This window comes from Gossypium raimondii, chromosome 8 (genome assembly GCF_025698545.1).
Source record: "Gossypium raimondii isolate GPD5lz chromosome 8, ASM2569854v1, whole genome shotgun sequence".
Classification (NCBI taxonomy): domain Eukaryota; kingdom Viridiplantae; phylum Streptophyta; class Magnoliopsida; order Malvales; family Malvaceae; genus Gossypium; species Gossypium raimondii.
The window spans coordinates 53,822,764-53,837,020 of record NC_068572.1 but is presented as its reverse complement, the minus strand read 5'-3'; the positions used below and the strand labels follow the sequence as shown (position 1 = coordinate 53,837,020).

At 33.6% G+C, this 14,257-nt stretch overlaps 1 protein-coding gene and 1 pseudogene across 2 annotated transcripts; both read right to left on the bottom strand.

Annotated features, from left to right (window-relative positions):
• Nucleotides 1-874: 874 nt before the first annotated feature.
• On the bottom strand, nucleotides 875-13,738 carry LOC105792145 (geraniol 8-hydroxylase). 2 transcript variants are annotated; one of them, XM_052635083.1, is made up of 2 exons: nucleotides 12,734-13,738; nucleotides 875-1,715 (listed from the first exon to the last, which is right to left on the bottom strand). In XM_052635083.1, the coding sequence occupies exons 1-2, from the start codon at nucleotides 13,619-13,621 to the stop codon at nucleotides 1,011-1,013; spliced, it is 1,593 nt and encodes a 530-aa protein (XP_052491043.1). In that variant the 5' UTR covers nucleotides 13,622-13,738; the 3' UTR covers nucleotides 875-1,010. The 2 variants fall into 2 exon arrangements, with proteins under 2 accessions (XP_052491043.1, XP_012476013.1); XM_012620559.2 differs by lacking the exon at nucleotides 875-1,715 and adding an exon at nucleotides 11,777-12,639 and having other exon boundaries at nucleotides 12,734-13,732.
• LOC105792144 (geraniol 8-hydroxylase-like) lies at nucleotides 4,364-6,174 on the bottom strand (annotated as a pseudogene).
• Nucleotides 13,739-14,257: the final 519 nt, after the last annotated feature.

Sequence of the window (14,257 nt, the reverse complement as noted above, 5' to 3'; positions counted from 1 at the left end):
TGCAATTTGGTCACCGTCGTTAGAGAAAATTTTCATTTTAGTCACCCAAATGTTAAATCTCTAACGCCGGTTGATTATGCACACCACATTATCATTTTTTATAAACTTTTTGCCCTATTACTAATGTTCATCATCTTCTTCCCCTCCACACCACCCCCTACTTCCACTATTCTTCTTTTGCTCCCTACTTTGAGTAGAGAACTCAATGAAGAAGCAAACACGAGTTAGAAAAAAGGCTTTAAAGCATCTTCAAGAGCAGGGTGGGGTGGGGTGGGGTAAGAATGGGTGCATCTAACATCCATGGAGATGGTAATAATTTTCAATATTATATATCCATAGTGAAGCAAGACAGATGGTGAAGTAGAACATGATAACTGTAGAGCGGTGATGGATTTAACAGCATCCACCCTGTCCCACTCCATTGTCTTCCCTATTCAGAACCTAGACAAATTTATCATCCCATTTGTTGTATAATTTGATTATAAACTTAGCAAGGTTAATCCCACCTACCCACTAATTACATGAAATAAAATATGAGATTTTCTTTTCTAAATTTGACTTTTACAAAGTCAAAAATTTAATTAGCGCTTAAATGTCTCTAAATTTTTTATTTGGCCCATCTTCTGTCGTTCATGCTCCAAAGATCAAAAACAAAGAAAATTTGTGTTGAAAGATGAAAAACAGAAGCAAAAGATGAATTCTGTTGAGAGAAAAATGATAATTCTCATTACTAGTTTTTTTTTGGTGAAAAGATAATTCTCATTATTATTATTATTATTATTATTATTATTATTATTATTATTATTTTTGTGAAAAGATAATTCTCATTACTAGTTTTAGTAACAATACAATATGCATAAATAGCTCCACAACATTGGAAGAAAACAAACATAACTTGTGCTAGTATTCAAGCTGTAAAATCAACTTAATGATAACCTAAAAGCTACTAAATCAGCTAAGTAGCTCACTAACCTTAGTAAAAACAAAATTACATTCAAACTAAACTTAGTTTACATATTACAAAAAGTTCCAACAGCCAAATTACACACTGAACATTTCCTTGCTGCTGCATTGTTGCCAACATTCAACAAATATTCAACAGAATATTTTTGGACTGAATGTGCGATGATTTTTAATGGTTGAGCTTTTTGTAGAACAATGCCATACTTGTCATCCATGTTTAAGCTTTCAGGTGTGATTCCATCTTCAAGTTCCCAAACAAATGAATGAATAAGTCTACCCAGCATTAAGTGCAACATTCTTATGGCTAACGGCAATCCAGGACAAGTTCGTCGCCCAGCTCCAAATGGAATCAGACCGAAGTTCCTTCCTTTAACATCTATATCTGATCCTATGAACCTTTCTGGATGAAACAAGTCAGGTTCTTCCCAGATACTGGGATCTCTGCCTATAGCCCATGCATTGATCAACACTTGTGCGTCTTTTGGAACCACAAAGTTGTGAATCTCAATATCTGCTTCAACTTTTCTAGGAAGTAAGAAAGGAACCGGAGGATGCAATCTCAACGTTTCCTTTACAATTGCTTGCAAATAAGGTAAACGACTAACATCAGATTCCTCCACTACGTTCCCTTTGCCAATTATTTGTTGTAGTTCTCTCCGGGCTTCTAGTAAAGATTTTGGGTTAAAAAGCAATTCTGCCATTGCCCATTCAAGTGTACTTGTAGCTGTATCCGTTCCTGCGGTGAACAAATCCTGTTTCACAAATTCTTACCAAGTTATGGACTGAAACTTCAAAATAATAATAATAATAATAAATTGAGAAACTAAAAGGAGACAAAGTTACTACAAAAATCAAATGTTTTATCAGATTTCTATCGAGCTCTTCATTGTCATCTTGACTGATTTGGAGAAGAATATCCAAGAAATCATTAGTTGGTATATAATCATTCATCTTTCTCAACTCTAACCGCTTTTCAATCTCTTTATCGAAGAGCTTCATAATCTTCTCAAAAAGAATTGTCACCCGACGCCTTATGCCTTGCAAGTCTAGCTTAGCAAGAAGAGTAGGAAAAAAATCACTAAAATTGGGTTTCCCAAACTCCTCCTTGAAAGCCTGCATGGTTTCTCTGAATTCCAGAGCAGTATGAGAAAAGAGTCGGCAAAATCGATGGAGAAAACAGTATTGGACAAAAGATTAAGCGAAGTTTTGAAAACAGCTGTGGATATCTCTATCGCTTCCCCAATTCGGGAACTATCACGAACATCAGTAAGGAGTTGTTCTACTTTGCTTCGCCGTAAGTGTTGGTTAGCGTCAAGTTTCTGACTAGCGAAAATGTGCAAATTGCAGATTTTCCTAAGACCTTTCCATGTGGTTGAAACAGGCATCCAAGGCAATCCAGCTTCGTGGTGTTGAAGGGCACGAAGGGCATCTGGAACGGTTCGGTTACAAGATATTGCATCGTGTGTTTGGAGGATTTCTTTGGCCATGGTTTCAGATGACAAAACTATAGTAGTTGTTTGACCAAGTTTCACAGTCATGATGTCCCCATGAATCTTGGCAAGATTGGCAAGAGACTTATGGGGTTTATCACCAAGCTGAAAGAGGTTTCCGAAGATCGGAATTGCGGGTGGGCCTGGTGGAAGCTTGTCGGTTCTTGTCAATTTCCTTGAGGCTTGAAACGAGACCAAGAACAAAACAAGGCACACTGACACTAACCAACTAAAAAAAACCATCTTAGTTGCTCTTGCTCTTACACATTTACATTGTAAAGTGAAGTTGTTTTATAGCAATTTTAAGCAGCATGCCTTGAATGTCTTGCTGTTGAGTAGCCTCACTGGAAAGTTGAAACTGTTGATGAATACTGAATAAATTAGTTTACTGACATTGGTTTTGAATGTTTGACCTAATTATTGAAGGACGGAAATATTAAGACGCTACTATAAAATATAGAAATCAAATCTATCTATTGAAAGTGAAACTAAATTATAGAAATGATTCCAGTAAAGACTTCTTAAATAAAAAATAATTCTAAATTTTTAATAAAAAGAGGCTTAATATAAAATTTGGTACTTGAATTTAGTATATTTTTCTAATTCGGTATCTAATTTTTTTTTTTACAATTTAATATTTAGTCTTGCCAACCAATACACAAATTATACTCCAGAGCGCTAACGGTGTTAATATTTTTATGAGGTGGCACACATATCCACTATTTGGCTGACACATGGCATATGAAATCATCACAATTTTAGATATGGAAAATACATAAAAATTTTAAATTTTAATTTCTTAATTAAAAATTAATCTCTTTTTTTTTGGAAAACTCTTTACTAAAACTTAATCGCATTTTCTTTCAAAAGCTAAACCCTAAACCATATAAAACTTCTTCAAATTTTCTTTTCAATCAAAGAAAGAAATTAATATCAAGATTTGTATTTTATCTTGAGTGGGTCTACTGATTTTTTTATTTGAAATTCTTTTTCTTTTTAAGCCCTTTTCTAATTTTTATTTATGATTTTTTTGTTAACTAAATTGTGTTTTACTGTTGAAATATTAGGTTTTCAATATTTAAAACTTGAAATATGTTGTTATTTTAAGCTGTGTTTTGTATTTAGGTTAGGTTTTTTTTTTTTGCTTTAAGGAATTTGATAATTGATTAAGAATTATTTTGGATTTTCCTTGAAAATTGTTTTATGAGTATTCAAAACTAATTTGAGGGTTCAAAATAAGTATCTAACTTGAGAAATCAAGTTGAGAGATTTCGAATTTTAGTTCATGCTCTGATAGGTTTTCCTTCATATGGTTTAAAGTTATAATATGATTTGAAACTCATTTTGATTTTGAATAATTAATTTTTTTTAAATTTTTTGATAGCACATAGTGAAGCAAGACAGATGGTGAAGTAGAGCATGATAACTGTAGAGCGGTGATGAATTTAACAACATCCACCTTTGTCATTCCTATTCAGAACCTAGACAAATTTATCATCCCATTTGTTGTATAATTTGATTATAAACTTAGCAAGGTTATCCTTGTCACTCCTATTGGTAATCTATTGGTGTATGTACCATTTACAATGAACTGTGCATTTCTTTAAAAACTACAAGAGTTGTCACTAGTAAGGTCTGAGGGTCTGTCGAAATTGATATATGTACTTGTAGATACACTGATTACCTTGGTACCAGGATTCTTGTCTACATAGTTTCTGGGAACGATCTTACAAACAAAGGTGAAACTCTTTCCAATTAAATGGATGAGCACTAAACTTCAAGGAACGATGAAAAAAGCTACTTATTCCATGTACTTTGAAGATGTATTGCGGCAGTATTTTTTGGCTGTAGATGAAATGAACCTTCGTTAAAGTTCAAATGTTAATCTTAGCTGCACATTACTCGGTTCCTTTTGATAGATTTATATGATTTTTATTTGATTGGCAGAATGTTAGAAAACATGAAATTTACGACACAATAACTTGTCGTTAGCTATGTTTCACTTGTTACACGTCAATAGTTATAGATAAAATAACCAACACTATATTGTTAATTTGAAATCGGGATGATTCTTAATGGTTGAGCTTTATGCAGAAAAAGACCATACTTATCCTTCATATCTAAACTCTCTAGTGTGATGTTATTTTCAAGTTTCCAATCAAATGAATGAATGAGTCCACCCAACATTAAGTGCAACATTCTCATGGCCAATGGTAATCCAGGGCAAATTCGTCGCCCACCTCCAAACGGAATCAGTCCAAAATCCCTTCCTTTAACATCCATTTCTGATCTTATGAACCTCTCTGGACGAAACAAATCAGGCTCCTCCCAGAACTTAGGATCTCTGCCTATAGCCCATGCGTTGATCAACAGTTGTGTACCTTTTGGAATGACGAAGCTGTGAATCTCGATATCTGCTTCAGCTTTTCTGGGGAGTAACAAAGGAAACGATGGATGCAACCTCATCGTTTCCTTGACAATTGCTTGCAAATAAGGTAAACAAGTAATGTTAGATTCCTCCACCAAGTTCCCCTCGCCAATTATTTGCTTCAGTTCTCCTCGGGCTTCCTGCAAAACTTTTGGGTTTTGGAGTAATTCCGCCATTGCCCATTCCAAAGTACTTGTAGTTGTCTCGATTGCGCCTACAACCAAATCCTGTTTCACAATTTCTTACCAAGTTGAATAACTTATACAACTTAAATAAAAAAGGACTGAAAAGAGATTAAGTTACAACCAATATCAAATGTTTGATAAGATTTCTGTCGAGCTTTTCGCTGTTTCCTTGGTGGCTGAGTTGGAGAAGGATATCCAAGAAATCATCAGTTGATATATAATCATTCATCCTTCTCAACTCCATCCGCTCATCGACCATTTTATCGAAAAGATCCATCATCTTTCTAAAAGAATTGCCACTCGACGCCTGATGCCCTGCAAGTCAAGATTAGCAATAGGGAAATAATCACCAAAGTTGGGTTTTCCCAACTCTTCCATGATACCCTGCACAATTTCTCGGAACTCCTCAGAAGTATGAGTAGAGTCGGCTAAATCAATGGAGAAAATAGTATTTGATATGAGACTAAGTGTAGTTTTGAAAGCAGCTTGACGTATCTCAATCGCTTCTCCTATGAGGGAACTTTCACGAACACCAGCAAGGAGTTGTTCTACTTTGCTGCGCCTCAAGTATTGATTAGCGTCAAGTTTCGGAGTAGCGAAAATATGCAAATTACAGATTTTTCTAAGATTTCTCCATGTGGTTGAAACAGGCATCCAAGGCAATCCGGCTTCGTGATGTTGAAGGGCACGAAGGGCATCGGGAATGGTTCGGTTACAAGATACGGCATCATGCTTTTGGAGGATTTCTTTGGCCATTGTTGCAGATGAAAAAACTACGGTAGTAGTGTGGCCAAGTTTCAGAGTCATGATGTCCCCATGAATCTTGGCAAGTTTGGCAAGGAACCTATGGGGTTTATCACCAACCTGGAAAAGGTTCCCGAAGATCGGAATTGTTGGTGGACCGGGCGGAAGCTTATGGGATCTTCCCAATTTCCTTCTTGTGATCAAATGGAAAGCTTGAAACAATATCAAGTAGAAAACAAAGTACATTAACCAATTCAGGAAATCCATATCAATTGCTGCTTGTTATACACAATAGAAAGTACCTCTTACCTTTTATAACAATGTTAAGCTCTGAAAGAATCTAGCTAGGCTTCAACAAAATTTGATTTTTTTACCTAATTGATGAAAATTAATTAATTATTTAGGAAAATTACATAAGTCAAAATTTATGTATGAATATGACTCATTTTTTATAATGTCTACACACACCGGCGGCACTACTCCAAATGATGATCCAATCATCAACTTTAAAAAAATGTAATTTTTTGTAGGTACAGTCAATATATCAAGCGGTACCAAATTTTATTTTTCAAAATACCCGTTAAAAATATGGATATTCAGAGATGAAAAAAAGAAAAATATATTTTTTAACGAGTGTCATCTGTTTGTCAGGCAACACTAGAGAATTATTTTTTTCAAAAAAATTGTGTATCACTGGTACGTTAGGTGGCACCGATAAATATTTTTAAAAAATAATTTTATTGGCCCGTTCAAATTTTTAAAAAATATATTTTTTAAGTGTCATTATCATGTCAGTCGGCACTAGTGATATTTAAAAAAAATATTATAAAAAAAATAATTTGAAGCTTTAGTCATTATTTTAGAAGATTTGGAGCTGATTGTTGGGAAATTTGAATGGTAGAAATTAACGAGAAAGAAGAAATCTCTTTTCTGGGGTTGAAATTGGCACGAGAGACCACCGTAAATGGCGAAAATTGAATGCACTTTTTTTGGGTGAATAAATCAATGAATTCCATATCCATATCCATATCCATATCCATATCCATATCCATTGTTTCTATACTGCCATTGGAGACAATCTTTTGGCTTTTTTCTTTCCTCATCCATATCCATAGTTCCTACAAAACGACGACACGTATACGAAGTGCTATCACTCAACATGTGGTCAATATCTAGATAAAAACATCTAGATAAAAGTTGAAACCGAACGCGGTCCCCATTTCTGACTAAAGTAGCAGCGTGGTTTGGGAGTTGAAACTGAAGACCCAATTATCGAAGGGTGTAAATACGCTCCCATTTCAGACGCAGCTTTGTGGGATTAACTGCTTCAACTTTGCCTGCTAATTCTTAGGATTGTAGACACAAGTCTTTCAAATTCAATTACACAAAATCAATGAAAATACGAGGTTTAAGGGAAAGCACTCAAAAACACAAATGTATCAACATTCCATATGTTCTCTTTTTCTTTTTCTTTTCTTATATTTTCCATAAAAGTTGCTGCTACGGCTCTTTACCAGTTATCGAGTTGTTTTTACGCGGTTTCTCAACTGATGATTTCTCAATTTCTAATTTTGTTGCATTTTTTATTATACAAATTAACAACTAAATTAAAACTCACATAAATTTATCACTGAGTCAATGGTGTAATCAACAATTTATTGAACTAGGTATTAGTTTTTTCTTCAAGATACTAATAAATTAACTTTTTCTTCATTAATGGTGTACGAGACTCATATACCGACTCTACTTGTGTATCTTACATGTGTCCCATATTTTTATTTTAGTTTTTACTTTTCCGGTTGGAGAGAGAGAGAGAAAGGGAATAAAAATATAGAGTTTGCTTAATTTTGTATTTTTGTATGAATTGTTTTATCAGATTATTTATTATTGTATCTTGACATGATTTGTATGTTGATATTATTTTTATTTGTATTTAATTTAGAGAAATAATATTTTATTTTAAAATTGTATTATTTATTTAGATGGTAATGGCTGTCGAAACCACCAAATAAAAATTCTTATGATAAAATAATTCTAAACAGTAGTGAAGAATAATAGGGTCGAGTCCACAGAGATTGGTAATTATAATCAACTTTCTTGTTTTTCTTATGAACAAAATTTCTTTCATGTCAATAATCGTGGCAATGGTCGTGCAAAACGACTCAAAAAGGACATGTTAAAAAATAAATAAAATAAATTAGGGAAGTTAAAAACATATAGAAATTAAATAAGTGAGATAGCAGAAATTAACAATTATGTAAATTGAAAATAAAATAAATTAGAAAATGAATTTGAATTCTGTAAACAGAATTATAAAGCCTTAGCCCTAGACTCAGTGAATTTCGATTTCTAAATCGATCCTCGAAAATGAGTTTTCTCCTCCAAACAATAAGCTAATTATAACGGCTAAAAATGTCCTAACCATCAATTCTTCCTTTCGTAGTTGATTTCGGTATGAGCTGCAAACTAACCCTTATCAATTGTCTAACTGCGATACACGCGTTCGCAATTCAAGACCCCGATAGTCTTGCATGTTGAAGAATCCAACTTGGATCAACGCCCTTAACCGCCCTTGATTTGCTCGCGAAAATCCAAATACAGCATGGTCGACTCATCTTTCCAACTATCTGCCAAAACGACTCCAACCCAACACGCTTTTTGAATTAAAATTAAGTTAACTTTAAGGGATGCGTTTTTCAATCCCGATATTCCAGAAAGATGGTGAATACCAATTTGAAGGATTTTTAGTGTGGATACGCGTCTCACGATTCCTGACTGGAAAGAATATCGACCTAAAGCTAAGTAAAGATTTAGTAAAGCATGATTTGGTTGGTTATGGAAGTGGATTTGAATAGAAATGGTGGTGGGTGAAAGGGGAAGGGCTTGGGAAACAATTAAGCCAAAATAAACAAAAGTTCGCAGAATGCCACTCTTTCATGTAAAGTAAGAACGAAAATAAATTGATAGGCAAATTAAGGAGTCTTTTCAAGTCCACCATTGACCTTATTCATATACAAATCATATACTAAAATTAGGCTAATCCCACCTACCCACTAATTACATGAAATAAAATATCAAATTTTCTTTTTTAAATTTGACTTTTACAACGTCAAAAATCTAATTAGCTCTTAAATGTTTCTAAATTTCTGATTTAGCCCATCTTCCTTCAAAGATCAAAAACAAAGAAAATTTGTGTTGAAAGATGAAAAACAAAAGCAAAAGATGTGTTGACACCATTTTTTTGATAAAAACGGGGTCGACTTGGATTTTAAAAATGAAAACGAATATGGGAGTCGCCACCAATCCTTTTTAATAAGGTGTGATCGGGCCACCTTGAAAAGTAGTTGTTTTTAATAAACAATTTAATTTTATTAAGACAACGATTTTGGTCCACGGAATTCAAAAAAAGGGTTCGGGAGTCGGTTACATACGAGGAAGGATTAGCACCCTCGTAACGCCCAAAATTGGTACCTAGTTGATTAATTATTGTCTTAGTGTCGAAAATTGAAAACTTTTAAGAGATTTAGAATACGATCCTTTATTGAAATTGAAAATTTTCAGGAAAAGGGCATATTTCACGTTAATCGAGAAAGAGAATTATATCCAGTAAGTTAGAACACAATGTCTTGAATTCCCGATACGTGAATGGATGCCAAAAATTTATTTATTTAAAGGATATTTAGCTATCTCGGATTTAAAAAAGAGATCATGCCTAGTAAGTTAGGACACGATCTTTTTAATTCCCGAGATCGTTTAAAACTCGAATTTGAAAAGATTCGTGTATTTAGATTTATTGTGAAAATCGAAACCCAGTAAGTTAGGGTACGACCTTCTCAAATCTAAACACAAAATTTTGCTTATTCAAAATCGTAATTTGTGCATCGAGTCTAACTCGAAATGGTAGAAATGAAACTCGGTGTTAATGCGCATATAAAACAATATTGAATACGTTGGTACAAAAATAATACGAGCAATTGCAACAAAAATAAATAAAAGGAAAAATCAATATTGTACAAAATAACAAGTATATAAGCAGATAAAATGAAAACATTCTTTCAAAATAATAATAAAACATAAATAAATAAATAAACAAAGGAAATGAACCAAAATTTTAAAAATATAAAGTATGTGTATATATATACGTGTGTATTAAAATTATGAAGTATAAAAATATATGTGGATATATATATATATGTATATATATGCATTGTAAAATATACAAAAATATATATGTATATACGAATTATAAAATATAAAACTATATATGTAGAGAAGGGTATATTTTAAAATATAAAGAATATATATATTTATGAAAGTAACATATGTATGTAGGTATATAGATATGTGTATAAATTATAAAATATATAAAAAAATAAGCATGCGTATAAATACATATATATAAATAAGTTATAAAATATGTATGTATATATGTATATATATACATATATATTATAAAATGTGTGTATGTACGTGATTAAAAAACTATAAAATATAAAAGATATATATGTATGTGTGTATAAATCAAAGATATGCATATATATATATATATATAATTAAATTTAAAATTGAAAGGGTATATATGAATAGCTAAACATAATAATAATATTAAAAATAACAATAGGAAAAATAATGACGGCATTATTAAAATTAGTTAATTAAATAGCAAAAATATAAAAGACTAATGTGAACTGAAAACAGAACTTTAGGACGAATCTACAAAATAAAAAGGGATCTTTCTGAACACACGCGCAGCATAAAGGGACCAAAATGGAAATTTTCCCTCTACCCTAAAACGACATTGTTCAAAAAGGGACCGAATTGAAAACGAAAAGAAAAAAACGGGGTAAATTTGCTAAAGTAAAGAATATTCACTTGAAAACACAGAGAAAAGCGGAAGGACTAGGGTAGCAATTATACCCTAGTCACAAAACACGTGGATCCTCCCAGTAAGCGAATTGGGTCGCGACGCAGTCACGCAGAAGCAATATTTGTTTTAGCACTAAAAACCCCTGAACGAAACGACGCCGTTTTGTAATAGCATAAAAACTAAATTTTTTTTAAAGAATCCTCATTTCTCCTTTTATTTCAAAAAAACGACCAGAGAGAGATTCTCTCTCAACCTTCCCCCTAGACCGACCTAGGTCTCTGATCGGGGGCTCCTTCGCAGCTCCGCCGCAAGCGGCGGCCGGAGGTGCAAAATCGGCCCTTTCTTAGCCCCGCTTAAAGCTCGTCACCCCTAGAACCCGGATTTAAGGTTGAATCCTTAGAAAGGTGTCCACGAACCCTAGAACCGAAGGGAAACCGTTCAGCTTCTACTCCTGCACGAAGCAGGTAAGGCTTTCCCCTTTTTTATTTATTTTCGATTTATAGATGCGTATATAAAATAAAAATAAAAACAAAATAATGAAAAAAAGACAAAAGATTCGGACCTCAAAACTTTCTCAGAATTCGATCTCTGTTCTTTTATTTCTTTTTCTTTTTATTTCTGAAAAAACCTCACCCCTACATTTGTTTGGTTTTTGGGCTTATATAGCCAAATACATCTTTTTTTGCTACTGTTTGTTTGTGCTATCTCTTTTTACATCTATTGGTCTTTGTTGTCTATTTTGCGGGTCATGAGAAGTCAAGCAGCGAAACCATTTCCATTTTTGCAACCTCGGTGAAGGAGTCGTCATTAGGCGTCGTGCCGAGGCGCTTATAGGGAGGCTGCTATGCGCAAGAAGGAAGGAAATTTTGAAAATTTTAAGCTCTTTGGGCTTATCGGGCTTGATTTTTTTTGGGCCAGTTAGGCCATTTGTAAAGGACTATAATTTTTGGTTTATTCTGCTGGTATGGGCCCGGGCTGAAATTGAGTTGTACAAGATGAATTCTATTGAGAGAAAATGATAATTCTCATTACTAGTTTTTTTTTTTTTTTTTTTGGTGAAAAGATAATTCTCATTACTAATTTTAGTAACAATACAATATGCATAAATAGCTCCATAACATTGGAAGAAAACAAACGTAACTTGTGCTTGTATCCAAGCTGTAAAATCAACTTAATAATAACCTAAAAAGCTACTAAATCAGCTGAGTAGCTCACTAACCTTAGTAAAAACAAAATTACAACCAAACTGAACTTAGTTTACATATTACAAAAAGTTCCAACAACCAAATTACACACTGAACATTTCCTTGCTGCTGCATTGTTGCCAACATTCAACAAATATTCAACATAATATGATTAGACTGAATGTGCGATGATTTTTAATGGTTGAGCTTTCTGTAAAATAAGACCGTAAGTTTCATCCATGTTTAAGCTTTCAGGTGTGATTCCATCACCAAGTTCCCAAACAAATGAATGAATAAGTCTACCCAGCATTAAGTGCAACATTCTTATGGCTAACGGCAATCCAGGACAAGTTCGTCGCCCAGCTCCAAATGGAATCAGACCGAAGTTCCTTCCTTTAACATCTATATCTGATCCTATGAACCTTTCTGGATGAAACAAGTCAGGTTCTTCCCAGATACTGGGATCTCTGCCTATAGCCCATGCATTGATCAACACTTGTGCGTCTTTTGGAACCACAAAGTTGTGAATCTCAATATCTGCTTCAACTTTTCTAGGAAGTAAGAAAGGAACCGGAGGATGCAATCTCAACGTTTCCTTTACAATTGCTTGCAAATAAGGTAAACGACTAACATCAGATTCCTCCACTACGTTCCCTTTGCCAATTATTTGTTGTAGTTCTCTCCGGGCTTCTAGTAAAGATTTTGGGTTACAAAGTAATTCTGCCATTGCCCATTCAAGTGTACTTGTAGCTGTATCCGTTCCTGCGGTGAACAAATCCTGTTTCACAAATTCTTACCAAGTTATGGACTGAAACTTCAAAATAATAATAATAATAATAAATTGAGAAACTAAAAGGAGACAAAGTTACTACAAAAATCAAATGTTTTATCAGATTTCTATCGAGCTCTTCATTGTCATCTTGACTGATTTGGAGAAGAATATCCAAGAAATCATTAGTTGGTATATAATCATTCATCTTTCTCAACTCCAACCGCTTTTCAATCTCTTTATCGAAGAGCTTCATAATCTTCTCAAAAAGAATTGTCACCCGACGCCTTATGCCTTGCAAGTCTAGCTTAGCAAGAAGAGTAGGAAAAAAATCACTAAAATTGGGTTTCCCAAACTCCTCCTTGAAAGCCTGCATGGTTTCTCTGAATTCCAGAGCAGTATTAGAAGAAGAGTCGGCAAAATCGATGGAGAAAACAGTATTGGACAAAAGATTAAGCGAAGTTTTGAAAACAGCTTTGGATATCTCTATCGCTTCCCCAATTCGGGAACTATCACGAACATCAGTAAGGAGTTGTTCTACTTTGCTTCGCCGTAAGTGTTGGTTAGCGTCAAGTTTCTGACTAGCGAAAATGTGCAAATTGCAGATTTTCCTAAGATTTTTCCATGTGGTTGAAACAGGCATCCAAGCCAATCCAGCTTCGTGGTGTTGAAGGGCACGAAGGGCATCTGGAACGGTTCGGTTACAAGATATTGCATCGTGTGTTTGGAGGATTTCTTTGGCCATGGTTTCAGATGACAGAACTATAGTAGTTGTTTGACCAAGTTTCACAGTCATGATGTCCCCATGAATCTTGGCAAGATTGGCAAGAGACTTATGGGGTTTATCACCAAGCTGAAAGAGGTTTCCGAAGATCGGAATTGCGGGTGGGCCTGGTGGAAGCCTGTCGGTTCTTGTCAATTTCCTTGAGGCTTGAAACGAGGCCAAGAACAAAACAAGGCACACTGACACTAACCAACTAAAAAAAACCATCTTAGTTGCTATTGCTCTTACACATTTAAATTGTAAAGTGAAGTTGTTTTATAGCAATTTGAAGCAACATGCCTTGAATGTCTTGCTGTTGAGTTGCCTTATTTGAAAGTTGAAACTGTTGATGATTACTGAATAAATTAGTTTACTGGCATTGGTTTTGAATGTTTGACACATATACTGTCTGCCTGACACATGGCATATGAAACCATCACAATTTTAGATATGGAAAATACATAAAAAATTTAAGTTTTAATTTCTTAATTAAAAATTAATCTGTTTTTTGAAAAATTCTTTACTAAAATTTAATCGTATTTTTTTTCAAAAGCTAAACCTCAAAGAAAAAAATTAATATCAAGTAAGATTTGTATTTTATCTTGAGTGGGTCGATTGATTTTTTTATTTAAAACTCTTTTTCTTTTTTCTTTTTATAAACCTTTTTCTAATTTTTATTTATAATTTTTTTGTTAATTAAATTGTGTTTTGTTGTTGAAATTTCAGGTTTTCAATATTTAAAACCCAAAAGATGTTATTTTAAGCTATGTTTTGTATTTGGTTACGTTTTTTTATTTGCTTTAAGGAATTTGATAATTGATTAAGAATTCTTTTGAATTTTCTTTGAAAATTGTTTTATGAGTA

Bases quoted from the DNA above. Each gene is read 5' to 3' on its own strand.
- LOC105792145 (XM_052635083.1), bottom strand. From the start codon at position 13,621: ATGGTTTTTTTTAGTTGGTTAGTGTCAGTGTGCCTTGTTTTGTTCTTG. The intron at 1,716-12,733 runs GTAGTAACTTTG...TTTGTGAAACAG, and splicing joins TGATAAAACATTTGATTTTT to GATTTGTTCACCGCAGGAAC.